The sequence below is a fragment of the Chenopodium quinoa genome, unplaced genomic scaffold (assembly GCF_001683475.1).
Source record: "Chenopodium quinoa cultivar QQ74 unplaced genomic scaffold, ASM168347v1, whole genome shotgun sequence".
Lineage (NCBI taxonomy): Eukaryota > Viridiplantae > Streptophyta > Magnoliopsida > Caryophyllales > Amaranthaceae > Chenopodium > Chenopodium quinoa.
In genome coordinates, this window is record NW_018744560.1 from 593,558 (window position 1) to 620,853 (window position 27,296).

Genomic DNA, 27,296 nt, shown 5'->3' on the forward strand with positions numbered 1-27,296 from the left:
CCTTCCTGAGCCGAAAACGAAGCGGGATGTTCAGCGGCTCACCGGAAGAATGGCAGCCCTCTCGAGGTTCATTTCCAGAGCTTCGGATAAGGGGTTACCTTTCTTCAAAGCCCTGAAACTCCCAAAAACAAAAGAGCTCGTTTGGGAGGAAGAGCAAAAAGACGCCTTTAAACAGCTTCGGGAGCATCTGGCTCAACTCCCAACGCTGGCTAGCCCAGCTGAAGGAGAAACTTTGTACCTATATGTGGCCGTTAGCCCAGCCACCATCAGCGCAGTATTGCTGAAGGAAGAAAGTAAAAGTCAGCAGCCGATCTATTTTGTCAGTCATACACTGACGGATGCCGAGACTCGCTATCCTCTACTCGAGAAAGTCGCTTTCGCGGTAGTAGTAGCTGCTCGGAAGCTGAGGCCCTATTTTGATTGCCATCAGATAGTGGTCTTAACTGATCAGCCGTTGGAAAAAGTTCTCGGCAAGGTTGAAAAATCTGGTAGGCTAGCCAAGTGGGCTTTTGAGCTCACCGAATTCAGCATCAGCTACCGTCCGAGGGCTGCCATTAAGGCTCAAGCTCTAGCGGATTTCTTGGCCGAATGCTCATACCAAGAAGCGCTAGACAGTGAAAAGAAAGTCTGGACCGTGTTTACGGATGGATCTTCCACCGAAAACGGTTCGGGGGCAGGAGTGGTGATAACTTCTCCCGAAGGCAAATCCTTTGAGTATGCACTAAAATTTTCTTTTAAGGCCTCGAACAATGAAGCCGAATATGAGGCAGCAATCGCCGGCCTAGAATTGTGCATCTCCCTGGAAGCCGATCATGTCTGCCTGAAAACAGACTCTCAGCTAGTTGCATATCAGATCAGCGGCAGCTACGAGGCCAAAGAGCCCTCCATGATAGCTTATCTTGCCAAGATCAAGTCAGTCATTGCAGAGCTGAAAACTTTTGAGGTTCAGCTGATCCCAAGGGGTCAGAATACTCAAGCCGATGCACTCTCCAAACTTGCCAGTTCATCTCTTACCGAGCTGAACAGATCTGTATATGTAGAAGTGCGTCGAGAGAGAAGTGTCGACGAAGCACCTGAAGTGTGCTGCGCTGACCCAGAGCCTAGTTGGATGGACCCCATCCTAGCTTTCAAGCTTCGGGGAGAAACTCCCGAAGATAAAGCTTTGGCCTCCAAGATAAAGAGAACCAGCTCTAGGTTCATTGTCTTCAGGGGGGAACTTCTGAAAAAGTCCTTCTCAGCCCCATTGCTGAAATGCGTGGGACCAACAGATGCAGATTATATCCTACGGGAGATTCATCTCGGCATCTGTGGGAACCACATTGGGGGAAGGACCTTAGCCCACAAGGCATTGAGGGCCGGATATTACTGGCCCACCATGATCGCAGATGCTAAGGAGCTGGTTCGGAAATGCGAAAAATGTCAAAAGTACGCTCCAGTTATCCATCAGCCAGCAAGGGATCTTCAGCCGATCCTTAATCCACTCCCGTTCGCCCAATGGGGACTGGATATACTAGGACCATTTCCAGAGGCTGTGTACCAGAAAAAATGGATGACAGTTGGTGTCGACTACTTCAGTAAATGGATCGAGGCCGAAGCAGCCTCGAACATTACAGAGCAAACTGTCAGAAAATTTATCTGGCAGAATATCATCACTCGATTTGGCATCCCGAGAGTATTTGTCTTCGATCATGGGAGGCAATTTGATAACTTACCGCTGAAGCGGTATACAGATCAGTTCGGCATCAAACTGGCATATTCAGCGGTATGCCACCCGCAAAGTAACGGACAAGCCGAAGCTGCAAATAAACAGATCTTAAATGCCCTCAAGAAGAGGGTGGAAGATCAAAAGTCCAAGTGGCTGGAGGAGCTCCCTGGAACCCTTTGGTCCCTTCGGACAACTGAAAAAGAGGCAACGGGCTATTCACCTTTTGAACTGGTGTATGGTGCCGAAGCCGTCCTTCCAGTGGAAATTGGCTCTGAGAGCCTATGAGTGCACCACTTCTCGGCTGAGAATGAGCAGCTTATGAGGGAATCTCTCGATTTCCTCGACGAAGTAAGAGACTCAACCCGAGACAGAATGGCCGCTTATAAGCAGAGAATCAGCAAATTTTATAACCGAAGGGTCCATGCAAGGCCTCTCAAAATTGGAGACCTTGTCCTTCGGAATGCTGCTGCAGTTCAGAAAGGCCGAATCCATGGGAAACTCTCAGCTGCATGGGAAGGACCTTATGAAATCTATGATGAGCTTCAGCCAGGGACATACCGACTTCGGCAGTTGGATGGAACTGAGTTGAAAAATCACTGGAACGCTGATGTACTGAAAAAATATCATGTGAAAACCCTTCGGGGCAGAACAATCTTTGTAAGTACATTTTGAACTAATGAAAGGCCTTGGAGCCGCCATTTACAACTTTTTATCCTTTCAAAGTTTTCTTTGTTCTATCTACTCTTTAAGGGTTTTTTATTCAGCCTCGTCTGAAACCTTCGCCTTCGGGTAACTGGGTTTCAGATTGCTGACAAAACTCGTCTTTTTAAAGAACACTGGTCTTTCAGCTGAAGTCAAACCTCAGTAAGACTTGTTCTCCAAAGACATGAGTCCATGGACAATTCTGGGATATTGCCTTAACTGAGCCTTGTATCCCAGAGAGCCATTATCCGAAACATTGCCTTAAGTTGGCCCTGTGTTTCGGGTATCCATTTTTCAAAGATAGACAGAAAATCAAGGATAACAACAACAGTTGAAAATTGTTTATTCAGCCTCGTCTGAAACCTTCGCCTTCGGGTAACTGGGTTTCAGATTGCTGACAAAACTCGTCTTTTTAAAGAACACTGGTCTTTCAGCTGAAGTCCAACTTCAGTAAGACTTGTTCTCCAAAGACGAGTCCATGGACAATTCTGGGATATTGCCTTAACTGAGCCTTGTATCCTAGAAAGCCATTATCCGAAACATTGCCTTCAGTTGGCCCTGTGTTTTGGATATCCGTCTTTTTAAAGAACACTGGTCTTTCAGCTGAAGTCCAACTTCAGTAAGACTTGTTCTCCAAAGACATGAGTCCATGGATAATTCTGGGATATTGCCTTAACTGAGCCTTGTATCCCAGAAAGCTATTATCCGAAACATTGCCTTCAGTGGGCCCTGTGTTTCGGATACCCATTTTTAAGAAGTGAAGAAATTGTTTATTCAGCTGAAGCCATACTTCAATTTCTGGGGGGGCAAGAAGCACTATCAGTGCAAGTTTATGTTCAGCAGAATTGAAGAAACAGTAAAGCATTCAAAAACAAAGCAGCTGAAGAAAAGAGCATCAAATTAATAATTTATGCTCAGAAATTGAGCTACAAGTTCAAATAAACTGTATCGGCAGCCGCCCACAAGCGAAAAATTACAGCTGCCGAAATACGTACATAAGCAAAAAAATAAACTGTTGTACGACAAGGCAAGCTGAAGCAAAAAACAAGGCAAAAAATTCAGAAAGCAGCAAGTCTAAAGTTAAGCGCATGATGAACCGCAAGATTCTGAAGACGACTGCCCGAGTTCCTATGCTTCAGCCCGAGGATCAGACTGATCAGCATTGTTGAGCCCCATGGTGGCCTCAACCCCAGCAGCAGAAGAAGCAGGCTTTGCACTCTGCCGAGCCTCCCTTTCCCTCTGTTCAGCCTCCAACTCCATTCTCTCAGCTTCTTCTTCGGCTTCCTCAGCCTTAAGAATTTCAACTTCGACTGGAGTTGCATACTTCATATGAGGGTCTTCGGGATTCTGGACCCATTCAGCACACTTGGACCAGTCCAGCTTCGGCTCAGCATGAAGGCAGACTCTTCGGCATACTCTGAACCCGTTTCTGAAACCCATTTCATATTCTTCCTGGGTATAGACACGGACTTTGAGTAGAGCCTCAGCATCAGCCAACTTCTTCTGGGTCTCCTCCAAGTCTTCCTTGGATTTCTTCAGCTCATTGGCGAGCTTGGAGGAGGAACCTTTCAGCTCATTCAGCTCCTGCTGAACTTGGGAAGCCTCTTTCTGAGCCTGGGCCACTTCTTCTTTTTTGGCCATCAGCAGATCCTCAGCCTCTTGGAGCTTAGCTCTCTGAGCTTCAGCAGCAGCAGCAGCCTCTGAGAGTTGGACATCCCTGGCTTGGAGCAGCTCTTCAGCAGCCATTCTGCTGGCTTCAAGAGCTTCTAGCCGTTGCTGCACTTCAGCTTGTGCAGCAGCTCCTTCTTGCATTCGGCTCTCAATGGCAGCCTTGAATTTGGAGACGTCCACTCCCATGTGCTCCTGGAGGAATTTTTCCCCTTCCATCAGTGGGGGAAAAACTTCCTTCTCCATAGCGTCGCAGAAGGTTTTGAGGGCTTCAGCAGCTTTTTTCTCGTATTCCTCACCCTTCTGTTGCTTCTCTTCAGCTGTTGCTTGCTTCAGCTTAGCAAACTTTAATTCCTCTTCAGCTACCTTCTTGTCGTGCTCGGCAGCGTCTACCCTATCTTGTAGGGTATCTATCAGCTCTACAGTGAGAGTCTGATTGTGCACGAACTGAAAACAGGAGCACAAGTTAAAAAAAAATAAAAATAAAAATAGAGCTGAATTTTAGAGGAAATAAATGCAAGGAAAATCACCTGCATCATCAGCAGTTGGTTAGACCTGGCGGGTCAGGAACTGATCTGCTGGATTCGCCCATCCCAACAGTGGCCTTCAGCGACCAGATTCTTGCCCTATCTACTTCGGACATGCCAGCAAAATCGCCGAATTAGGCTGCAGCACCTTCTCGGTTCTGACCCCATATGAGGTCCCATATGTGATCTGGGATTGGAATTCGGGGGGCCGAGAAACCCATCTCTCCAGATTGCAGAGTCTGGAAGGAAGGAAAGGATGATGACGGAGCTTCTTTAGCTTTGGATGGCTCAGCATCATCCTTCTCAAAAGAGTCAATTATTATGACCTCTTCTTCTTCAGGGGTGAGGACGAAAGCCTCAACCTCTCTTGCAATGTCTGCCGTGAAACCCTCAGCACTGGGTATCACGGCATCCTTATTTTTGTGCTCAGTAGCACTCTCCTGAATTTCTTCTTGGACCCCTCCCTTAGATTCGGGAGTTTTCTGATCCACCTCCATCTCAGGAGGTGGCGGAGGGGTCTTTTGAGGTGATTGAGGTTGTGGTCGGGGAACCCTCGGCGATCCATTGCCTTCCTCGGGTTCCCTTATTTCAACGCCGATGGTCATCGGCCTCCGCTGAAAGTCATGCGGCCCGATGATGGCCATTCTTCGGCGCCTTTTCTGAAGGGGCTGCTCGTCCATGTCTGAGTCTGAAGACTCTTCTTGTATTTGGTCTTCGGGACGAACAGGGGCTTTCCCTTCTCTGTGTCTGTTACTCTCTTCAGACTGTAACAGACAGGGGGGAGGAAGAATGTGAGTACAAAAAAAAAAAAAAAAAAAAGAAAGACAAAGTTAAGTCTGAAAGCTCACCGAGGTCTTCAGCAAAGCCTCGTCTTCTTCAGTTGCCCTAGCTGCAGCTTCTTCTTCAGCAGCTCTGGAGGACCCTTCTCCTCCTTCGCAAGCTTCGAGAACCCGTGCAACCTCTTCGGCTGTACGGGCAGCTTCAGCTTCTTCGTCCAGCAGCTGAAACCAGGGGTCTCTCTTCTTCCACCAAGGCTTCTGCCTCTGATACAGAGCAACAGCCTCAATTTGGAAGTGGGAAGAGTCTATATTAACTTCCCTCTGCCTCGGTTCAGTGATAGACGGGGCCCGATCAGTTACAACTCGTTCTCGGTTGACGCCAAGACGAGCGTAGTTAATGCCAATGTTGGTCTCGTCCCGTTCTGAAAAAGAAAAGGGAAAAGGTCAGTTCAGTTAGGTTGGCACAACATAAAAAAGCGAAGTGAGAGGAGAAAAAGAGATAATTAAAAAGCCTCGGCCCCAGCCGAAGAAGCTTACCATCCTTAAACTTTCGGCTGAGGCCAACAGCTGCTAGCATGTTCTCTTGGAAAACATAATGCGTATCGGGGAGCCAAGTCTCCGGGATATGCTGCATTCGGCCGCTGCCCCCCCGGTTCGGCAGCTTGCCGAAGATATTTTGTTGATCAAGGTTCGGATCCGGCCCGTTATCTGCGGGGGGACCTAGACTTCCCATGTCGGGATCAGGCTCAACAAGGTACCGGGGAGCGCTGAAGACGCAAGGGTGGCCCAGATCTGTGGGTGCCCTAACCCAAATCCATTGACCTCTCCAGTCCTTGTCTGAAGAGTCGTTCGGCCACATGGTTAGGTACTGGGGCCGGGACTCAATCCGGTACCACCCAGAACCATGGCTTCCGTGCCCACTTTGAATATTTGGCACTAGCCGATGAAGCTTTTTGAAGCAGTGCAGGTTCGGCACATACTTGAAGAACTTGCAGACCCATAAGTATGTCATCACCCTTCGGATGCTGGTGGGAGTTAGTTGACATAGGGAGATATTGTAATGGATCAGCAAGTCTCGGACGAATACGTCCAAAGGGAACCTCAGCCCATACTGAAGCTGTCTTGTGTACACCCCCACATACCCCGGGGGTGGACGATGGATTCTATCGGATGCCACGGGCATTCGGCACCAATACCCATCAGCTTCAAAATGCCGTAATGTAACTCAATTTGCTCGGCAAACCGATATTGTTCGGCATTCTCCACCCACCATGAGTAGGGGCGGTTCTTTATCATGGCTGAAGCTACTTCGGCATTCTCCCACTCTGAAAACCCGAGGAGGATATCCCAAAGGACAGCGGGAACTTCATCGTCCCGTCCAGAAGCGCTTGGCCCCTCCGTTCTTTGAGGAGGAGCCGAGGAAATTGGAGTCGCCCTAATCCCTTCAGCAGGGTCAGACTCTGGCCTTTGTCCATTCCAGGTCCCAATCATGTTCCTAGGATCGGGAATTGGCCTTGCTCTTCTTGGAGCACGGGCTCTACCTCTAACTCCTCTTGCCGTTGATTATTTCGAAGAAAAAAGTCGAAAAAAAAGGGAAGGAGTTCGAATTCGAAGAAAAATAAACTGAAATCAAAGGAATTTACCTTAATCTGAAGCGAAAGTTGCCGATTTACGAGTTCGTAGTGGCAAGTCTCAGTTTCTAAGCTTAATGCTCGGGGAATTTGCGAAGTTTTGATGCGGGTTCTTGGGTTCTCTCGAGAATTCTGGGTTTGTGTTGGTGAATAAGTGAGGAGAGATGACGCGCCTCTGATTATATCTTCAGAAATGGGAATACGGGGAGTCCGCGTTTCAATTTCTCTTAAATACCCCACTAAGTAACCGTTAAAAACACGACCTTGCGATTAAACTGCCCATTATCCGTCCAACTTCCACAATCATCCGCCTTAACCGTTGTTATCTCATTAATTACGGTTTAAATTCAAATTTTTGGATTAATTAAATCATTTACTTCCCTCCTTTTCTGAATTAAATCAAACCCGACCCGTCATCCTTCCAAATCGGGTCTGGGGGGCAAGTTGTTTGGGTCAAATTTAGTCCAATTGGGCCTAGGCATTAAATGATCCAATTAAAAGCCCAAGGTCAAGGTTCAACTCTCCAATTGTGCTAAAGTCAAAGGTCAGCCCTCAAAGCAAGCCAATTGGGCTAAGGCCCAACTTCTCCATGTATGAAGAGGTATAAAAGCCATCAATATTCATATATTCCCATTCATTCATAGATTCATATATTCTGATATACTCTCATATATTCTCATATATATTCTCATATACTCAAGAAAAGCCTCAAGCAACAAATTCTCTTGCATAGTGTTCTCTTTCTACACATTGTACTGACTTTAGCATCGGAGGGGCCTTCCTCGGCAACACCCCCGAGGCTAGTTTACGTGTGTTTACTGTGCAGGAAACCTTCGGCCCGACATAACTTGGACCGAATCCAGTCTTCTCCGTTTCAGCGGACCTTCGGCAAGGTCCCATTGTTTTCACCCGAAACATATAATATCATCTATCATTTAAGAAAGAGTGGTGGTTTGAAACTCTTTTATTACATATATAATGTTCCATCTTATAATCAAACTTTCTAGTTTTATGTTATAGGGGTTAGTTGAACCCTAAAAGTATAGGATATAGTGTGGATTTATGATTGAATGAAATATCTCCATCTCTTTGAGATGTAAATGGTAACAATATAATGTACTACTATGTTTTTCAAGATATGGCTTAGCTTGTACGTGTGATATAATGTTTTGAAATTAATATTGTGCATGATCACGTTGATATTGATTTCATTTGCCCTCTACTCCATTTTTGTCCTTGTATCTCGCTTGTCTTAGCAAATCTTTCAAATGATATTTGTAGAACTTGTGCATGCATGACATTAACAAATTAATTATTAAACTACTATCCACTAGCAGTAATGGCCAATACAAAAAATTAAGATGTGATATTAATAGTATTTTATGTCATTTGCATTTATTTTAATTTATTTTATTTTCTTTTATTTTTTGATTGTTATTTTATTAAATGAACAATAAATAAATTATGATCTAATCTATACAAGAAAAGTCATTCCTATCTTTCATGGAGGGAATTAAAACTAAATTTTTTTTTGTGATATTAACCGGTTAAGTAGCTATACAACATAATATCTATTTTACCCATCACATTCACCAAATCTATTGACACAATAAAGGTTTGATTTACTGAACTGACCTGATTGGAGCTGAATTGAACTGAATTTAATATTATATGAGAGAAGGAAATTAGGAACTGAACTGAACTAATTGGAGCTGAACTGAACTAATTGGAGCTTAACTGAACTAAAGTGAACTAAAATTAAGCTCAAGATAACAAACCCTAAGAAGCTTATAATTTACCTACCTGCACATAAGCATTGTGCCATTAACTCTCACATAAATAGTAGTACGACCAACAACTAATTGAATATACCACACGATTACACAAATATACTGTTGAAGATCGATATTAATAAATAATATATGAATAAAATATATTTATAACTTGTATGATTTATATAAAGAAAAAATCAATTATGTCCTTTTTTTACAGACCTGTATTTTTTTCTTATAAATAGGAATGACATAAAAAATCATAATATATATGTATGATATATATGGATTATATAAAATTAAAATATGATGAAACCTAAATGATCAATCAATCAATAACTATATACTAATTACTAAAGGCGAATAAAAAAATGACACGTGGTAAAATCTAGTTAAATAATTTTCCTCCACTTTTTTTTCCATTTTTTGTCAAATTATCTTAGGCAATTTTTATACACTATAATATTTTCTTTCCTACTTAAATGCAATCTTTCCGTCCAAAATTCAATAAAACATTTTTGTAACAACTTATAGAAAATTTAAGCAAAATAATATTATTTAAAAAGATATGCATAATTTTTAATATAATTAGCAGAATATCAAATTTTTTCATACTTATTATAAAAAAAATCATAAAAAAGTTTTTGAAATAAAAATATTTATAAATTTTGGTAAATCCGTGCATTGCACAGGACCATAAGCTAGTTATTATAAAAATGAGAATGTTTTTCATATAAATAAATTACATAATATATTTAATTTAATTTAATTATAGAATTGTATAGAATCTTAATTATTATTACTATATGTAATATGTATTCATAAATTTTTGGCATGCTTTTTGCTAGTTGAAAGATACGATCATCTAATAGTGGTTTTAAGCTAATTAAATTAAATTTACTTTTTTGTGTTAAATTACTATGTAAGAAAAATATCTTTTATAATTCTTTTTTTATTATTATTATTGACAGCAAATATATATTTTGTGTAGATACATTGTATTTAGACAAATGTAGTTTCTTAACTTTGTAAGCACATTGTATTTTGACAATATAAGGTACTTAATCTTTCATACTTGCTATAATTTGACACAGAGCAAAATTTACGTAATATTTCTATGTGAAAATCTTTACATATAGAACAAAAATGAATGTTGAAGAAAGTTTTATTAATATCCAAATATTATGGATTTTATGTGTAATGTTAAGGTAAATGTGTCTATTGCCTTAACATACCAAGGAAAATATATTGCTAATATTGACGACAGATTGCCTAATTTAATATGGCAGGTCTTTTTTAACTTTTCTTTCAAAAAAAATATATGGCATGATATTGCTTTTTTATTCTCGATCATTATTACCATAATTAAATTACATATAGTATAAATATATTATATATGCATATTCTCGATCATTATTACCATAATTAAATTACATATAGTATAAATATATTATATATGCATGCATCAAATGAATTTTACACAACCAACTAGAGTTTACATTGCTATTTCTTTTGAAATACTCAATACAAACATTTATTCATAACAAACCTGTTTGTTTTATAATGGCTGCTACTGCGATGCTATTGCTTGTTATGGTATACTTATTCCTTAACGTACACCATACAGGTACATAATTTAATTTCAATTACAACTTACATGTATTAAGTTTTACTAGTGTTAGTCTAGTTGGTCTAATTTTATTTTATTTTCTAATAGTTCTGATCTAACTTGGTTTGGGTTGCTCTAATATAATGTTCAATTATGATTAAAATTTGACGTTATTTTTACAATAATGAATCAAGTTTAACCTATTGGATTACTCAATTTATGATTTGTAATTTCCGTAAATTTTATAATTTAAATGCATAAACTAATAAAAATTTAGGCTATGCTTAAATATAATTATTGGAATTAGTTGAAACGAACACATTTCGGATCCCTTTATTTAATTAGCTAGTCTTTTTGTTCTTTTATATTTTACATAAGGGTTAATATAATCTAAATCTTACATATGATTGCAGTGGGACAAGTTGGAGTGTGTTACGGTAATGTTGCAGATAACTTGCCATCTGAGCAAGATGTCATCAATCTTTACAAGTCTAACGGAATAGAAACAATGAGGCTATTTAATCCCAACACAGCAGCTCTCCAAGCCCTACAAGGCTCCGGCATCAAAACTATTCTTGGTGTTGTTAACGGAGATCTTTCGGGTATAGCTTCCGATCCAGCAGCTGCCACCAATTGGGTGCAAACCAATGTCGTCCCTTTTGCAAGTGCAATCAAGTACATTGCAGTTGGTAATGAAATTCATCCTGATTATGCGGAAGCCCCGGCAGTATTACCAGCAATGCAGAACATTCTCAATGCACTCGTTGCAAACGGCTTAGGGGGACAGATTTTGGTTTCTACGGCCATTGATACGAGCTTATTCACAAATACCTACCCACCATCTGCTAGTGAATTCAGTAATCCAGGATACATTACCCCGATCATCAACTTTCTAACCACCAATGGTTCGCCTTTGTTGGTTAATATTTATCCATACTTCGCTCGTATTAGTGACCCTGAAAATATAAGGCTTGACTATGCATTGTTTACTGCACCTGGTCCTGTATTTTCTGATAGTGGAAGGGACTATCAGAACTTATTCGACGCAATTGTGGATGGTGTGTTCGTGGCTTTAGGTAAGGCGGGTGCACCTAATGTAGGGGTTGTGGTGTCAGAAACTGGATGGCCGTCGGAAGGTGGAGCTGATGCCACGGTCGACAATGCAGGGACTTATTATCGGAACGCGATCGGCCATGTTAAGCAGGGGACTCCATTGAAACCAGGAGGAATTGAGACTTATCTGTTTGCAATGTTTGATGAAGATAACAAACCAGGAGCTCCAAGTGAGCATCATTTTGGTCTCTTTACCCCTAATCAACAGCCTAAGTATGGTGCTCTCAATTTCAATCCATAGATTACATTATTAATGTTGAAAAATTGAAGTGATATTCTGATGCAATTGTATGATTCATAGTTTATGTTTATGTTTAGTTTTTAGGAGTATTAATTAAATAAGAGTAACTACCTTTGTTACGAAAACTCATGATAAGAAATAAAATTGTTATGTTTTGGATTTTTATTATACTTTTTATTCATGTTGATTTGTGCTATGATGGCATTATACTTTTATGCATGTTGAAATTGAAAATGTGTAATGATGATATTATACGGATATTAGTTTAATAATACTCTCTGGTTAATTAAATAAAAAAAATGTGGTAATGATTAATGAAGGGCTGGAAGAAAGTTGGAAGGAATGAGTCAGATTTGTATCTGTTAATCTTGGCTGAAATTATGGAATAAAATAATTCTAAAGGATACCAAAAAGGAATAATTTTTTTTTTTTTTTTTGGTGTTTAGAGAGAGCCACAAGGGCAGGGGTGAGAATCGATCCCAAGATTTCCTGAAATCGGGAGGGAAGCTCTACCACTTGAGCTATCCCTCACTCTCATAAATTTGGTGTATTTTATCCCTAATAATTATGTAATTATAGAATTACATGTGACTTATAATGTAACTAGAATGTGATACGATATTTTATTAGGTTAATTTCTAAATTACCCCCTAAAAATGTTACCATTTTCGAACTAACCACCCGTTTAATTTTTTATTTTAAATTACCACCCTTTAAATTAAATAAATGCTCATATTATCACCCATTTCAAAAATCCGGTGGATTTACCGTCTGTAGGCCTCACCTAACACTTATTTTGATCCTTTTGACTTATTTTTCCCCGATTTTTCTCTTTAAAAACGCTCTCTAAACTTAATTCACTTTTCCTTCACTAAATTCTACCAATTTTCAAAGAGAAAAATGTGAATTGAAGTTAGGAGAGCGTTTTTAAAGAGAAAAATCGGGGAAAAAATCAGTCAAAAGGTCAAAATAAGCTTTAAGTCAGGCCCATAGACGGAAAATCCATCGGATTTTTAAAATAGGTGGTAATTTGAGCATTTATTTAATTTAAGGGGTGGTAATTTAAAATAAAAAGTTAAACGGGTGGTTAGTTCGAAAATAGTTACATTTTTGGGTGGTAATTTAAAAATTTTCCATTTTATTATATACTTTGTTTAAAAATTGCTCGACATTGTTGACTATAAATCTTGGTCAAAGGGAGACCCACTATAGTACTATTCTCTTGTTATGTTCTCTTCACCTTGTGTTTTGATTGGATTGGTTCTAGACTTCTAGTCTAATAACTCTAATTTAAGTATTTTGAAGTCTTGTTTAAATTATTTCTACTTTAGTATAATATGAGCCGTTTTCTTCATAATTTTGTGAATTGCTTAGTCTAATATAATCTTCTCTAATTTTTAACAAAATCTAGTAAATCATACGAAGGAATAGTAAGTAGGTTTAATGTCTCGATCACTGGCCACTGATGTATTTAATTTACTTCTCACTAATGAATTTGCCTATAAGAGCTATATAGCTAATACATTTGATGCAAGTCATGCAACATAGTGTATGCGCTGCAAGCATTACACTCTAGCTATGAACACGCAAATAAATTAAGATCTAACTGGGAAGGAGAAGTGTGTTTCAATATGTTCAAAGATCGAGAGAATTTTAATTGGGTTTATTGTTAAACTCAAGAATAATATTGTAGATAAAACGACTTAGCCTTTGCATTGATAATTCGAAATTTAACGTTTATAGGGAAAATTCAATCAAGCTTCTTTGTCAAACAATAAATTGTACGTACATATAAACTTTTGGTCATTTATAATTTTCTTAGTATTACACACGTCTTTTAATTTTAAACTGTTAGAAAGAACTTCTATGGTAGACTTGTAGTACGTAGTTGATACTCCAATAAGCTCCTTTCATGCATTAAATGAAGCATTGAATTTTCAAATTTGAGGAAAAAAAAAAAAAAACAAGAACAAAAACACTACCCTAACAGTGTGGGAAAATGGGAATTATTTGTTCATAATAATATTAATTTCCAAGATGTTTTGGCATATAATGTAGAAAATAATGGGGGTAATACTGGGTCATTGCCTAACATTTTTGTGGAATAAACAAATAATAGTATTGGCTCATTGCCTAATAATGTGAATATGTGATCTATATAAAGGGGCAGATGAAGGACATCAAAACATCAACGCATTTTAGTTTTTCTTCTTCTAGCTTAGTCTACAAGTAGTGTTAAACACATAGCCACTGGTTTCTTTATCATGTTTTCCATGGCTACTCCTAGCAATTCTCCCATGGTCGTCGCCACGATACTGTTCAATATAGCATTCTTATTCCTTAGCTTACACTCTGCAGGTATAAATATACAGATCTATCTAATAATCTAATCTTTGTTGTTTTTAATGTTGGTTATTGAGTACGTCTTGCTGCATATACTACCTCCGTTACAGGTTATGTGAAATGATTAGATATTTTTTCTTTCTCTGCTTTATGTCAAATCGTTGCATATAACCTGTAACGAAAATAGTATATAGTACATAACAATACTTGAAAGTTGTACTTTTTTTTTCCTTTTCTCATTTGATAACATTATTTTCAAATTTGCAAAAAGTATCAAACAAGCAAAAAAAAGTTACTCTTACTCTACCTCTATATGTACACTTAGGTGACGAGGTGAGTAGCAGAACTTTTTATTAATACTCTATATACGCGAAGTATAATTGAGAAGGTGTCACAATGCACGTATGTACACTGATCTGACATTTATGACCTCTCTAAAACATAACAAGTACGGAGTATTAAACAACATTATATTGGAGATGTCAAATTAGTAATCCAATCAGGTTTAGGAAAACATCCATTTTATGATGGACCATTCAAAACGTACTCAAATTGAGTAAAACATTTATATATAAGTCTATAGTCAGTTATTTTATAGAAAACAAATATGTTTCAGTTTGGGGCTACAACTTAATCGGATCAAACAAGGTCAAGTCAACTCAAATGGAAAAGTTTGGGTCTAGTAAATTTCGTATGGTCTAAATCATACGCGTTCATACCTTAAACCTGTACTCAGCTCAGTACTAATCAATGTGCAATAATTGAATGAATGCAGAGGCGCAAATTGGAGTATGTTATGGGGGCAATGGAGACAACTTACCATCCAAACAAGACGTCGTTAACCTCTACAAATCCAACCAAATAGGAGCTATGAGGATCTATTCTCCTGATCAAACTCTCCAAACCGCCCTACAAGGATCAGGAATCAAAATCATCCTAGATGTCCCCAAAGACAACCTTCAGTCTCTAGGGTCGGATCAATCAGCTGCTAACCAGTGGGTTCAAACCAATGTCGTTCCTTATGCATCATCAATAAAATACATCGCGGTAGGGAATGAAGTCCATCCGTCTGATTCAGAAGCCTCGTCAGTCCAACCAGCAATGCAAAATGTTCTTAACGCATTGAACTCAAACGGTTTAGGTGGTCAGATTAAGGTTTCTACGGCCATTGACACAACCTTAATCACAAATTCTTTTCCACCATCCAACGGCCAATTTACTGACTCGTCATACATCACCCCAATAATCAACTTTTTAAAGAGCAATGGTTCACCTTTGCTGGTTAACGTGTATCCTTATTTTGCTTACATAAATAATGAGGCGCAAATCCGTCTTGACTATGCATTATTCACTGCCTCTGGTACAGTGGCTAATGATCCTAATAATGGATTGAACTATCAAAATCTATTTGATGCACTTGTAGATGCAGTGTACGCGGCTTTAGGGAGGGCCGATGCACATGATACCGCCATCGTAGTGTCTGAGAGCGGATGGCCATCAGAAGGTGGAGACGCTGCCACAACGGTGGACAATGCAGGAACTTATTACATGAATTTGATAAGTCATGTGAAGCAGGGGACTCCTTTGAAACAACAAGGAATTGAAACTTACTTGTTTGCTATGTTTGATGAGAATAACAAACAAGGAGCTCCCACTGAGCAGCATTTTGGACTTTTTAGTCCTGATCAACAGCCCAAGTATGGCCAACTAAATTTCAATTGATAACCTAAGGAACAAATATAGTGCTGATAAATATAAACCAAATAACGGGGATATCCCCAGATGTGATAACTTGCAAAGATTAGAATTAAAATGCTATATACATGCTTCTATTTATCTTTACATCTCTTATCTATATTTGGATTTAGTTGTCACGTTGTCTCAATCTTTTATACATACTTATTTTGCATAAAATTAGGTCAACACCCTTTATAGTAGCTGGTCGATTTTTTTTCTTTTATAGTTCAATCGATGCGAAGCATTATTTATACACCAATAAGTAGTACCGATTACAAAATGATAATCTCACTCTCCACAAAACTTTGATGATAAAATAAAATACTACATAAAAACTTCTCCCCTAAGTGTTTCGCTCCTCCTATGCTTACCTTGTACCCACTTTCTCCGGCTATACTCACCGTAGAATTCATCTTGCTCTTTATTTTCTCCATTTAAATGTAGGGCTCATTTATATCAACCTAGGGTGCACTTTTTTTTCCGATGACTGCCACAAAGTTCAGGCAATTTGATGAAGCTATCAGAAATATTAGGGTAAATAATTAGATGGAGTGTATGTCTTTCCCCCTTATCAATGCATAAAACCAATCATAAATACAATTATTAGATAATTTATAATAGTTTGAAAAATATATAGAAAACATAACAAGAACTCACACCTTGAGAATTAATTACCAAAGATATTTTAAATATAGCATGAGAGAATAGGCAAAAGTCAAAATGTTGGAAGTGAAACCAAAGGAAGTATAACTTAAATTATTCTAGTCTCTCTGATTAGTTGACATAAACAAAGTTACAGGAGCTTTATTGGTAATAAACATAAACTAGAATCTGAGATAGATTAAGGCAAAAGGCATAAATCGAACTATAAGATTACATCATGGAACAGATTTGTTATCAGGTGTACAAAAAAATAAGTCAATGTGATGCTGTTATTCAAGTAATTGAAGCTTGAAGCATGTACAAATTACAAACTATTTTACAATAAAGCCATAAAGGTGTTCTAAATTCTAACTAGGTCTGTTATGAGCTTCTGATTTCTGCAACTATGGTGAATAATAGTAACTACAGAGGCAACAGGGGTAAGTTTACAAATGAATGTACACGATCACAGATCTTTACGACCTGCACTGTAAAACATATCCAGAAGAAAAAAGTTAAGCAGAAACATTTTTCAGCAAAATATAATTTGCTTGTAATATAATGTAATGATTTATCTTTCGCTAGCTTTTATTTCATAGAGGACTAATGAATGGCAGGTTATCATTTCTGCAAATCCAATTGTCAAATTTTCAAAGATGACTCGACTCCTTCAGCCTGGTGCCAATTCTGGCCTGTCTGGAAGGAGCCACCCCCTCCATATGTATTTAGTAGTCACATTGCCTCATGCCCTCACAATTAAGGATCAAACATGATATCACAGAATGACCCGAATGCCTTAATAAAAGATGCCAGTTCTGCATCACTTTATGTAGGTAATCCCAATTTAGAAAATTTAATCACTGTTCAGAAGGTGACAACATTTTGCAGACAATGAAACTACTAATTCTGAAAGGATGGAGGTTATACTATTCTTCTTAATCATTAACCTACTCACAGAAATTAAGTATTTGGATTTTTGGAAGGCTTCTTATCATCTTTTGTACAGAGGTTTTGAGGGAAACTGAACCAAGGAAAATCATGCAGTTCCTTAAATCCCTGACCTTTATCCATGCTTATTAAAAATTAATTCGTACTTTGTATTTGAATAAAAACTTATTATCTGACTAGGCTGAAAAAAAAAAACATTTTTAGACCTACGTAACAGATTCTGAGATCATGAGGATAGTTAGGAAGACTAACCCCATCAAAAACAACAATTATGTTCAATTTTGTCACGTATCATCAGGTTTTGCTGGAAGATTGATTTGCTATAATTATCATCTCAGCATCCGCTTCATGTACTTCAGTGCAGATCTTAACATTGATCTAGCCTTCCTATCTGGGGTGCAGCCAGACAATATCATTTCCTCATAGACAGAAGGAACCTGAAGTATATTAAACAATTAGTATATCACAAAAATATAGTGTTTTCCATTTTTCAGATGTTATAATGTTGATATATGCAACCTTTCCTACACTGCATCTTGCTTCTAGTACAATACCAAGTCACATATTACTAAGTACTAACTGTATCATCGTGTTCTGTATTTTGCTGCAAGAAGTGCATTAAAGCAATAAAGTGGACAAGTGCCCATATACAATTCTTCATTAAACTTATCTGAAACCAGATAATCCCATATCTGTCAGGGCAGGGCTGCCTCGCTAGTTGACATGGCTGGTCAATTTGAAAAAAACAAATGCCCAAATTCTAAAACCACAACATAGCAATGAGAAAAGAAAGAAAAAGTTCATAATTCTTTTTAGTTGTTCAGTAAAAACTCACAAATGGGACATAAGTTAACATAAGAACAAAATATGCCCTGGTCAAGTCTCAATACCACATTGATGACATCTAGCCGAAAGTATAATACAGTAGAACCCTTTGTCTAACAGCAAAAGGCAGCACTCAGGAGTCAGGACTACAAGGGATTACAACAGAGAATGTATTATACTAGATTAGCAATAGAATCGATTGTGTAACAATAATTGGCATTGAAAAACAACAAATGCAGAAAATGATTGTAGAGTTTCTATAGATTTGTATACGATGTACAAGAATGTAGATATTCTTACCTTATCAAACTTTTCAACACGGATTAACGCTTTCATAAGGGTTGTATATGTAACTACATCAGGTTTCAAGTCCTGCAAACCACAGCCAATAGAATAATTAAGCAGAAAATAATTTAATTCATTGAGGTGATGAGGAAACAAGCATACCAGCAAAACAATAGCACAACACACAGGACTTACATTTTCTTTCATATACTGTAAAACAGAAAATGCTTCAGCATCCCTTCTGTCCTCCCCAAATGCATTGATCAGTGCATTGAGAGCTAAAATACTAGGCTTGAGGCCATCTGCTCGCATGAGCCTAAATGCATTAATTGCTTGGTCTGATAAACCCTGCAAGTCAAGAAGGTACTTAATACACATATGATCAACCAACGCAATACGATAACTAACCGCTGCCTAGTATTAAGCCCGTAAAGCAGGAAGGTTTGATTCAGTATAATATTCAAAACAAGTGAATCCCACCCCACAGCCAGTTTTGCAACAACTAAAGGCCTGATCATATCATCATACTATGATCTAAAACTTGCTCATATAAACAATTTGCACTACAATCCATCAATAGATCTTCAACTCAACACATATAACCACAAGATTTTTATAATGAACATTTTGTCAATAATTTATGAGCAAAATAGCAAGAACTTGAAGAAAAGACACAATTCATACCCTTTGAGCATAGGCATTGATCAAGGCATTGTACATGGTCTCCGAAGGTTTCAATCCATTCGCTTTCATAACCTCTAGGCATTCAATGGCCTCCTTAAATCTTCCTGATTGCCCGTATATATCAACCAGAGTGGTATATGTCACAACATTAGCCAACAATCCTTGACCCTGCATCTTTCCCATTAAAGTCTTAACCTCTTCCCATTTCTCCTGCACACCATAACAGTGGATCATAATATTATACGTAGTTATACAAGGCGCGCACCCACTTTCTTGCATCTCTTTGAACAACTCCTCTGCCTTATCATACCGCCCACACTTACAATGGCTATCAATCAATGTATTCCATGTACAATTGTCTGGCTCGATCCCCTCCAATTTCATCTTCTCAAAGGTATCCATAGCATGATCCATACAATTATACTTCCCCAAAGCATCAATCATCACATTATAAAATAACCTATCAGGCTTCACCCCACAATTCCTCATCTCCCTCAACACTTGAAACGACTTCTGCCAGTCCCCTCTATCGCGATAACTAGCTAGAATCCTACTAAACACGAACGAATTAGGCCCTACATTACTAGCCTCCATCTCTTTCAACACAATCCTAGCACTCTCCCACCTCCCAGCATTCGCATAAGCATCAATCAACAAGCTATAAGTATGCTCATCAGGCAAAACCCCAACCCTTTCCATCTCCGAAACAATGGATTCAGCATCCCTCAACATCCCAGCCTTCACATATCCCCTCAAAACCGCGTTATAAGCCCTCGTCCTAGGCCTCAACCCACCTTCCTTAAGCTCCTCGAACACGGCCTCGGCCTCCTCGGCCCTCCCGGCATTCCCCAACGCCGAAATCACAGAAATAAGCGTAGCAGTCTTGGCACTCAACCCATTCCCCTGAACCACACCCAAAAACCACAACGCCCTATCAACATCCCCAGACTTAGCAAACCCAACAACCAAATCATTCAAAAGCTGAGCATCAAGCTCAACACTATCACATTTCATCTCCTCATACAATCTAACCAAAACAGACGAATCCCCATGATTATTATTATTCGTCCTCGCAATTGACTGCACAATCAAACTATAATTCACAAAATCAGGAGGATACCCATCTTGCCGCATCCTAGACATCAAATTTAGGGCTTTTTCGAGGTCATCATTTCGAGCACAAGCTCCAATCAAAGCATTATAAGTTAACGGGGTCAATTTCTGGCGCTGCGAAAGGAGAAACGCTTCGTAAAGCTTCTCCGACTTCCCCAAAGCGTGGATTAAGATGGAGTAGAGGAGCTCGTAAGAGAAACAGAGATTGTGTTTCTGCAACCAGGTGACGACAGCGTAAGCGGTGGAGATGGTGGTGGGGGAAGAAGCGAGGGTTTTGAGGAGGGAGTGCCAGTAGTGAGTGGGTACTGCGCGGTATGACTCGGCGAGTTGGAACTCGGTTGAGTCGAGTGAGTTGGTGGGGGTTTCGGAAGGAGGAGATGTGGTGGAGAGGTAGTTGATGAGAGGGGAGAAGTCGTAGCGGTTGCGAGAGGTGGGGAGGATGTCAACGTCGTCGTTTCGGAAGTCGGTGGTGAGGTTGTCGGAGAGGGTGCCGGAGAAGGTGGTGGGGAAGGGTGGTGGAGAGGAGAGGATGCGGCGGAGGAGAGGTGGAGAAGAGAGGAAGGGGTGGTGGTTGTGGTGGAGATGGGGTGGAGGGAAGAGGGTGGGGAGTGGAGGAGAGAGAAGGAAAGTGTTCATGCTTCAATTGTGGTTGAGTGAGTGAAAGGTGGGAACAAGACGATGATGTGGAGTAATAGAGGGAATAGATTTTGACGATAGTTTGGTTATGTAATGGCATTTTTCTAAACATCTATAGTAATATATAAAGTGAAAGGGGGTTTTGGGTGATAAATTTTTCTTTCCCAAAATACCCTTCTCATCTTTTATTTTCTTTAAAAAAAATACCTTTATTTTTTTTTTTGAAAAAAAAAAAAAAAAAAACTACCTTCATTTTTTTTTGAAAAATAAAAAAAATAAACTACCATTCTTTATTAAAAATTAAAAGCTAACTATTTTTTTATTTTTTTAACTTTTTTTTAAAGGAAGTCATATCCATGATTTCATCAATTTATAAAGTCACTAATATATTTAGAATTTGGAAGATAATATTTCAGAAAATAAAAATAAAAATCAAGTCATATAGCTTTCTTATCTTGCACACGCAATTTTGCGTGTGTCTCCTACCTTGTATTAATAAATCATCTTATTTAGCATGACAATTTTGTAATTATGTGAACAACTTTTATTAATATGCGGGTCTCACTTATGTTGACTTATTTATGAAAATACCATGTTGTTTGAGATTTTTTTATTGATTTAGGGCGTGTTTGGCAAAATATTGTTATGAAGGTACTTGTTAGTTGTGAATGAAGTTGTTAGCTGTCTAAGTAGCTTTTAACTGTCAACAAGTTGTAGCTGTGAAAATAGAATATTGAGGTATGAGTGTTCGGTAAAGTAACGGTTGACTAGCTATTACATGTAAAATCAATATTTTACATTTAAAACTAGGGGTGTTCAAAAATACCCAACCCGGTTCACCCGACCCGTTGACCCGCTGACCCGGCAGATTTTAGCGGGTATTTTTGTTGTTTTTTTTCAAAATTAGCGGGTTGGGTACCCGACCCGGTAAAACTGAGATTTAGCGGGTCGGGTCATGGGTATTTATAAAATATATATATTGCTAGGAAATTAGGGTTTTATGCACAGTCGTCACTCACTCTTTCTCCTTTAAGCACCCACCTTTCTCTCTCCTTCAAGCAGAACCCACCTCTCTCTCTCCTTCAAGCACCCACCTCTCTCTCTCTCCTTCATTCATCTTTCTCTCTCCTTCACTCACCTATTGCAAATAAGCAATTTCATTGCAAACATCAAGAGCAAGCCTTCATCAACCCAAAAAATCGAACCACTGCACGCATCGTCGGAGATAGGCTTGCTGGAAACCGCGCGGCCGAGCTTTAGTTGCTGGAAATCGTCGGAGATAAGCCATAGTCGAGCTTTAGTTGTGGACTTGCGGCCCTATTCATCCTCCAAGAAAGATCCTTGTCAAGTTCAATTTGATAATTTAACTCTTATTAATGTTAGGAATATTATGATTTCTCTAATATTTTGCTCAAAATTTGGTAAGATCCAATTCACATAAATTCTCAATGGTTCTTCATTTGTGAATGTTTAAGGTGTTTTGTCTATTTTATCTCTCTTAAGTATATTATTTGTGGTTGTATGCTTGTATCTAAATTTTATGTTCTCAATTTCTTTTAATTCCTTAGTTGAATCTTAATTATCTTCAATTTGTGTACAAGAGTATTTTTTTTTTAATGCTTTCAAATGCAAACATTAAACATTATTTATTTAATTTTTTTTTTTTACTTTTATTCGGGTACCCCTCTGACCTGACCCGGGAATTTCGGGTACCCCTCTGACCTGACCCGGGAATTTCGGGTACCCCTCTGACCTGACCCGGGAATTTCGGGTACCCCTTAACCGGGTACCCGGATTTCTTGGGTCGGGTCATGGGCCGAGTATTTGACTCTCCAAAACCTCGGGTACCCGCATTTTCGGGTGATACCTCAAAAGCTACTTTTAACATTTCTAACTTTTCATATAAGCTAACTCTACCAATAAAAGCTAACATAACTACTACTTTCTCACACACTCCCATTTTTTGTTAAGTAATGGTTGATGAGAGGGGAGAAGTCGTAGCAGTTGCGAGAGGTGGGGAGGATGTCAACGTCGTCGTTTTGGAAGTCGGGGGTGAGGTTGTCGGAGAGGGTGCCAGAGAAGGTGGTGGGGAAGGGTGGTGGTGGAGAGAGGATGCGGAGGAGAGGTGGAGAAGAGAGGAAGGGGTTATGGTGGTGGTGGTGGAGATGGGGTGGAGGGAAGCGGGTGGGTAGTGGAGGAGAGAGAAGGAAAGTGTTCATGCTTGAATTGTGGTTAAGTGAGTGGGAGTGGTGAAATGTGGGAACAACCGAACCATAGTAGAAGATGATGATGTGGAGGGAATAGTTTTTTTGGTCTTTTACTCTTTTTGGGATGTTGAATCATCCACGATTGCAAAATACACCCCTTTCAACTGTGGAGTTTTCTCTTTCATAATTTTAATCTCGTCTTTTCTGAGTCGTTATACAACAAATTACCTACGAAACACTTCTTTCATGTTTTAATAAGCGGAGAAACGACTTTAAATTATTATGTATGTCAGTCTCAGTAGAGCATACATTAAAACAATTCTAAAAGTGAACAGAGTATTATATAGTACGAGTAACTAATGAGTAGTCATAATGTTACTCAGGTTGCTATTGTCGTAGTCTTGTAGATGTACAAATCAATAAATTTTATTAAACGCTTTTGAAAACTGAATTTTTTTTCTTTTTCTTTTTTTTTTACGCTTTTACTTCGTATTAATTAAACCAAGAGGCTTAAATCAGCCATAACTAAAGAATATACATCAGTTGGGAATTCTTCTAACCAAACTATAAGCTCACTAAACTGATTACATAATTTGGCAAGCCTATGGGCAACGCAATTGCCACTTCTCATTACAAAGGAATAATACTTCCTGACACATCAGAGCAAGTTGCAATATATCATTTACAATCATACCAAAGGTTGTAGGATGCACTAAGTCCTTCACCAAATAATGATTATGGAGCTTCAAGCAATCAAAACTGAAATTAATCTTATCAAATCAAAATTGAGTTATTTGTTTGAATTTATTATTATTATTATTATTATTAATTGAAACTTTTTTTAAAACGAGACTATTAATTGAAATTTGTAGTGTCATTTATATAATTTTGGGTAAATCATTGTACTATGGAGGTTTCTCTATTCTCGAACATTTTGTCTCTTGATTAATATATATATATATATATATATATATATATATATATATATATATATATATATTCATCTTTGTTATAAAATGTTGAGGGTTTCAATCTTCTTATCGAGCACGTTGTCACGTGCTGACTAATTCCCCTAGTCTTATGCACGCTAGCCTACTAACTTCCCTCCCTCGGATGCTAGTCAAGGCTCAACCCCGAAACGCTTCAAGCAAGAATGTGCAACGAAAGCTAAGGAATGTTGAGAACACAAGAGGATATAAATATTTTGAATGCTTTGATAGCTTGAGAGAGAGTGTTTACAAGTATTTTCTGAGGTGCCTCCAAATGAAGGCCAAGTCCCCTATTTATAGTGTTCTAAGCATGGCCTAGAACCTTCACTAACCTCCTCAAATAGAGGGTTCTAGATCTAATCCTTTCTAGAGTATTCTATACATTTCTTTAGTACATTCCCTCTATATACAAGGCTCTAGAATTATCTACTCAACTCTAGATTTACAGATGTTTCAAGGATGTCCTAGGAGGTTCTAGAAGCTTCCGGATGCATCTCGAGTCTCCTTGAGTATTCTGGAACCTTCCGGACTTCTCCTTCAAAATCTAACACCACCATGGTGTTCTTTGGGCCTAAATATGGTGGACCCCCAAATTTGGGCTCAATCGGACTTCATTTAGGTCCCCAAATAGCCCTTTATTGTGTTACTGTCACTTGGGTGTTCACTAGGGTGAGTACTGGAGCAATATAAAGCTCTATAGGGGGAGGGTGTGTCTGGCCTAGCCAGTGTGCACCAAGGGCATTCCCCCTGGCCACGATTGTTGCCTCCCGTCCAATGGCCCTAGTGAGGAGTGGAATGTGTGGGTCGTGACATGCTCCCCCACCTAAGTCTTGACGCCCTCGTCAAGATCCCGACTCGAATGCCTCGATCTTGTCCGCAAATTGCCATAAATCTTCTTCTTTTTCCCATGTGGCCTCGCTGTCCGGGAGACCCTTCCAACGAACAAAGTATTCATTGTAGCTTGGCACACCTCGACGCCTTATGACTCTCTTTGCCTCGATGCTCTCGATGTCCCTTTCAAATGATGCTACCACGGCCGTAGGTGCCCGTTGTGATTTTCCCCTGGTCTGATCCTCTAGATCGGCATGGTAAGGCTTCAACATGCTAACATGGAACACCGGATGTATTTTCAGCTTGGGAGGTAGCTCAAGCTTATAGGAAACTTTCCCGACCTTCCTAATGATCGGGAATGGCCCTTCATACTTCCGCACTAGTCCCTTATGCACCTTGCGGAAGACTTTGAATTGGTGTGGCAAGAGCTTCACCATGACTAGGTCGCCTTCTTGAAACTCCAATGGGCGCCTGTTTTTGTCGGCCCACTTCTTCATCTTCTTAGCAGCCCTATTCAAGTAAGCCTTGGTGATGTCGAGCTGCTCGTGCCATCCCTTAGCTAATCTGTAGGCAGCGGGACTGCTACCCGTGTAGCCCGATACAACTGCTTGTGGAGTCAAGGGTTGTTGACCCATGACTATCTCAAAGGGGCTTTGCTGGGTTGCCTCGGACCGCTGCAGATTAAAGGAGAATTGGGCAATGTCTATGAGCTTTGCCCAATCTCGTTGATTGGCACTCACAAAATGCCTCAAATAGAGCTCCAACAAAGCGTTCACTCGTTCTGTCTGCCCATCCGTCTGCGGGTGGAAGCTTGTGGAGAAATGTAGACCTGCCCCTAGCAGCTTAAAGAGCTCCGTCCAAAATTTGGCGGTGAACCTTGGATCACGGTCGCTGATGATGCTTTTTGGCAAGCCCCAGTACTTGACCACATTCTTGAAGAATAACTTGGCGGCTTGCTCCCCTGTGCAATCCTTATGTGCCGGTATAAAAGTCCCATACTTGGAAAAGCGATCAACTACTACCATGATAGAGCCAAACCCCTCTGACTTTGGCAAGGCAGATATGAAATCCATTGAGACGCTTTCCCATGGCTTCTCTGGTATAGGCAAGGGCTCCAAGAGTCCTGCTGGCACACGTTGCTCTACCTTGTCTTGTTGGCACACAAGACAAGTCTTCACATAGGCCTCTATATCGTCCCGCATGTGAGGCCAGTAGTATACCTCCTCCAAGAGTGCCATTGTCCGCTGTATCCCAGGGTGACCAGCCCATAATGAATCATGACACTCCTTCATGATGTCCCGCCTAAGGTTGTCCCACTTAGGCACATAGGTGCGACGTCCGACGGTGTAGAGTATCCCATCCTCTATCCAGAAGCGTCGAGTCTTTCCCTCGTTAGCCAAGTCCATCAAACTCTTGGCCATAGAATCCTCCTTTAAACCGTCCTTGATTCGATCAAGGAGGGTGCTAGCTATGCTGCTCACGCTAGCAAAGATTGCCTTGCGGCTTAGAGCATCAGCAACTACATTCACCTTCCCTGGCTTGTACTCCATAGCGTAGTCAAAATCGGCTAGGAAGTCTTGCCATCGAGCTTGCTTGGGGCTTAGCTTCTTTTGATTTTGGAAGTAACTTGTTGCAACATTGTCGATATAGATGGTGAACCGACTCCCAAGCAAATAATGTCTCCAGACACGCAAGCAATGAATGATAGCTGTCATCTCCTTGTCATGCACTGGATATCTCCTCTCAGTGTCATTGAGCTTACGTGACTCATAAGCCACTGGATGCCCTTCTTGCATGAGAACTCCTCCGATAGCAAAATCTGAGGCATCAGTGTGTAGCTCGAATGGCTTTGAGTAGTCGGGCAGTGCTAATACGGGCTCTTTGGTGACGGCATCTTTCAAGTCATCAAAGGCCTCTTGACATTTGTCGCTCCAACACCATTGTGCCTTCTTCTTTAACAAGTCAGTCAATGGCGCCGCCCGTGCTGAGTAGCTCATGATGAACCGCCTGTAATAGTTGGCGAGCCCAAGGAAAGAACGTAGTTCCGACACGTTCTTGGGCTCCTCCCATTCCCTGATGGCTTGCACCTTGTCATGCTCCATCATTATCTTTCCGGCTCTAATATGGTGTCCCAGGAATGACACCTCCTCCTGTCCGAACGAGCACTTCTCTTGCTTCACATAAAGCTCGTTCTCTCGTAAGACCTGGAACACCTGTCTCAAGTGCTCCACATGATCTTGTAAGTTGTCGCTATACACGACGATATCGTCGAGATAGACGACTACAAATTTATCAAGGAAAGGCCGAAA

At 39.7% G+C, this 27,296-nt stretch overlaps 3 protein-coding genes across 5 annotated transcripts; 2 read left to right on the top strand and 1 right to left on the bottom strand.

Annotated features, from left to right (window-relative positions):
• The first annotated feature begins 10,347 nt into the window (after positions 1-10,347).
• On the top strand, positions 10,348-11,810 carry LOC110699068 (glucan endo-1,3-beta-glucosidase-like). The gene is made up of 2 exons (XM_021876561.1): positions 10,348-10,411; positions 10,807-11,810. Exons 1-2 carry the CDS (start codon positions 10,348-10,350, stop codon positions 11,745-11,747), a joined length of 1,005 nt encoding a protein of 334 aa, XP_021732253.1. The 3' UTR covers positions 11,748-11,810.
• A 2,105-nt stretch (positions 11,811-13,915) lies between these two features.
• On the top strand, positions 13,916-15,957 carry LOC110699037 (glucan endo-1,3-beta-glucosidase-like). The gene is made up of 2 exons (XM_021876527.1): positions 13,916-14,105; positions 14,866-15,957. The coding sequence occupies exons 1-2, from the start codon at positions 14,012-14,014 to the stop codon at positions 15,810-15,812; spliced, it is 1,041 nt and encodes a 346-aa protein (XP_021732219.1). The 5' UTR covers positions 13,916-14,011; the 3' UTR covers positions 15,813-15,957.
• Positions 15,958-16,641: 684 nt separating this feature from the next.
• LOC110699036 (pentatricopeptide repeat-containing protein At5g42310, mitochondrial) lies at positions 16,642-21,073 on the bottom strand. Of its 3 annotated transcripts, none has more exons than XR_002506835.1 (5): positions 19,212-21,073; positions 18,723-18,875; positions 18,543-18,614; positions 17,670-17,854; positions 16,642-16,952 (listed from the first exon to the last, which is right to left on the bottom strand). XR_002506835.1 is itself a non-coding variant. In XM_021876526.1 (4 exons), exons 1-4 carry the CDS (start codon positions 20,958-20,960, stop codon positions 17,747-17,749), a joined length of 2,082 nt encoding a protein of 693 aa, XP_021732218.1. In that variant the 5' UTR covers positions 20,961-21,073; the 3' UTR covers positions 16,642-17,746. The 3 variants fall into 3 exon arrangements, 1 of the variants encoding a protein (XP_021732218.1); XR_002506834.1 differs by having other exon boundaries at positions 16,642-16,957; XM_021876526.1 differs by having other exon boundaries at positions 16,642-17,854.
• Between the last annotated feature and the right edge of the window lie 6,223 nt (positions 21,074-27,296).

What these genes read in the sequence shown, in the direction of transcription:
- LOC110699068 (XM_021876561.1), top strand. Translation starts at nt 10,348, where the DNA reads ATGGCTGCTACTGCGATGCTATTGCTTGTTATGGTATACTTATTCCTT. An exon ending in CCTTAACGTACACCATACAG is followed by an intron (nt 10,412 to 10,806) that starts GTACATAATTTA and finishes ATATGATTGCAG; the next exon opens with TGGGACAAGTTGGAGTGTGT.
- LOC110699037 (XM_021876527.1), top strand. Translation starts at nt 14,012, where the DNA reads ATGTTTTCCATGGCTACTCCTAGCAATTCTCCCATGGTCGTCGCCACG. An exon ending in CCTTAGCTTACACTCTGCAG is followed by an intron (nt 14,106 to 14,865) that starts GTATAAATATAC and finishes GAATGAATGCAG; the next exon opens with AGGCGCAAATTGGAGTATGT.
- LOC110699036 (XM_021876526.1), bottom strand. Translation starts at nt 20,960, where the DNA reads ATGAACACTTTCCTTCTCTCTCCTCCACTCCCCACCCTCTTCCCTCCA. An exon ending in TCAATGCCTATGCTCAAAGG is followed by an intron (nt 18,876 to 19,211) that starts GTATGAATTGTG and finishes CTTGACTTGCAG; the next exon opens with GGTTTATCAGACCAAGCAAT. An exon ending in TACAGTATATGAAAGAAAAT is followed by an intron (nt 18,615 to 18,722) that starts GTAAGTCCTGTG and finishes TGTGGTTTGCAG; the next exon opens with GACTTGAAACCTGATGTAGT.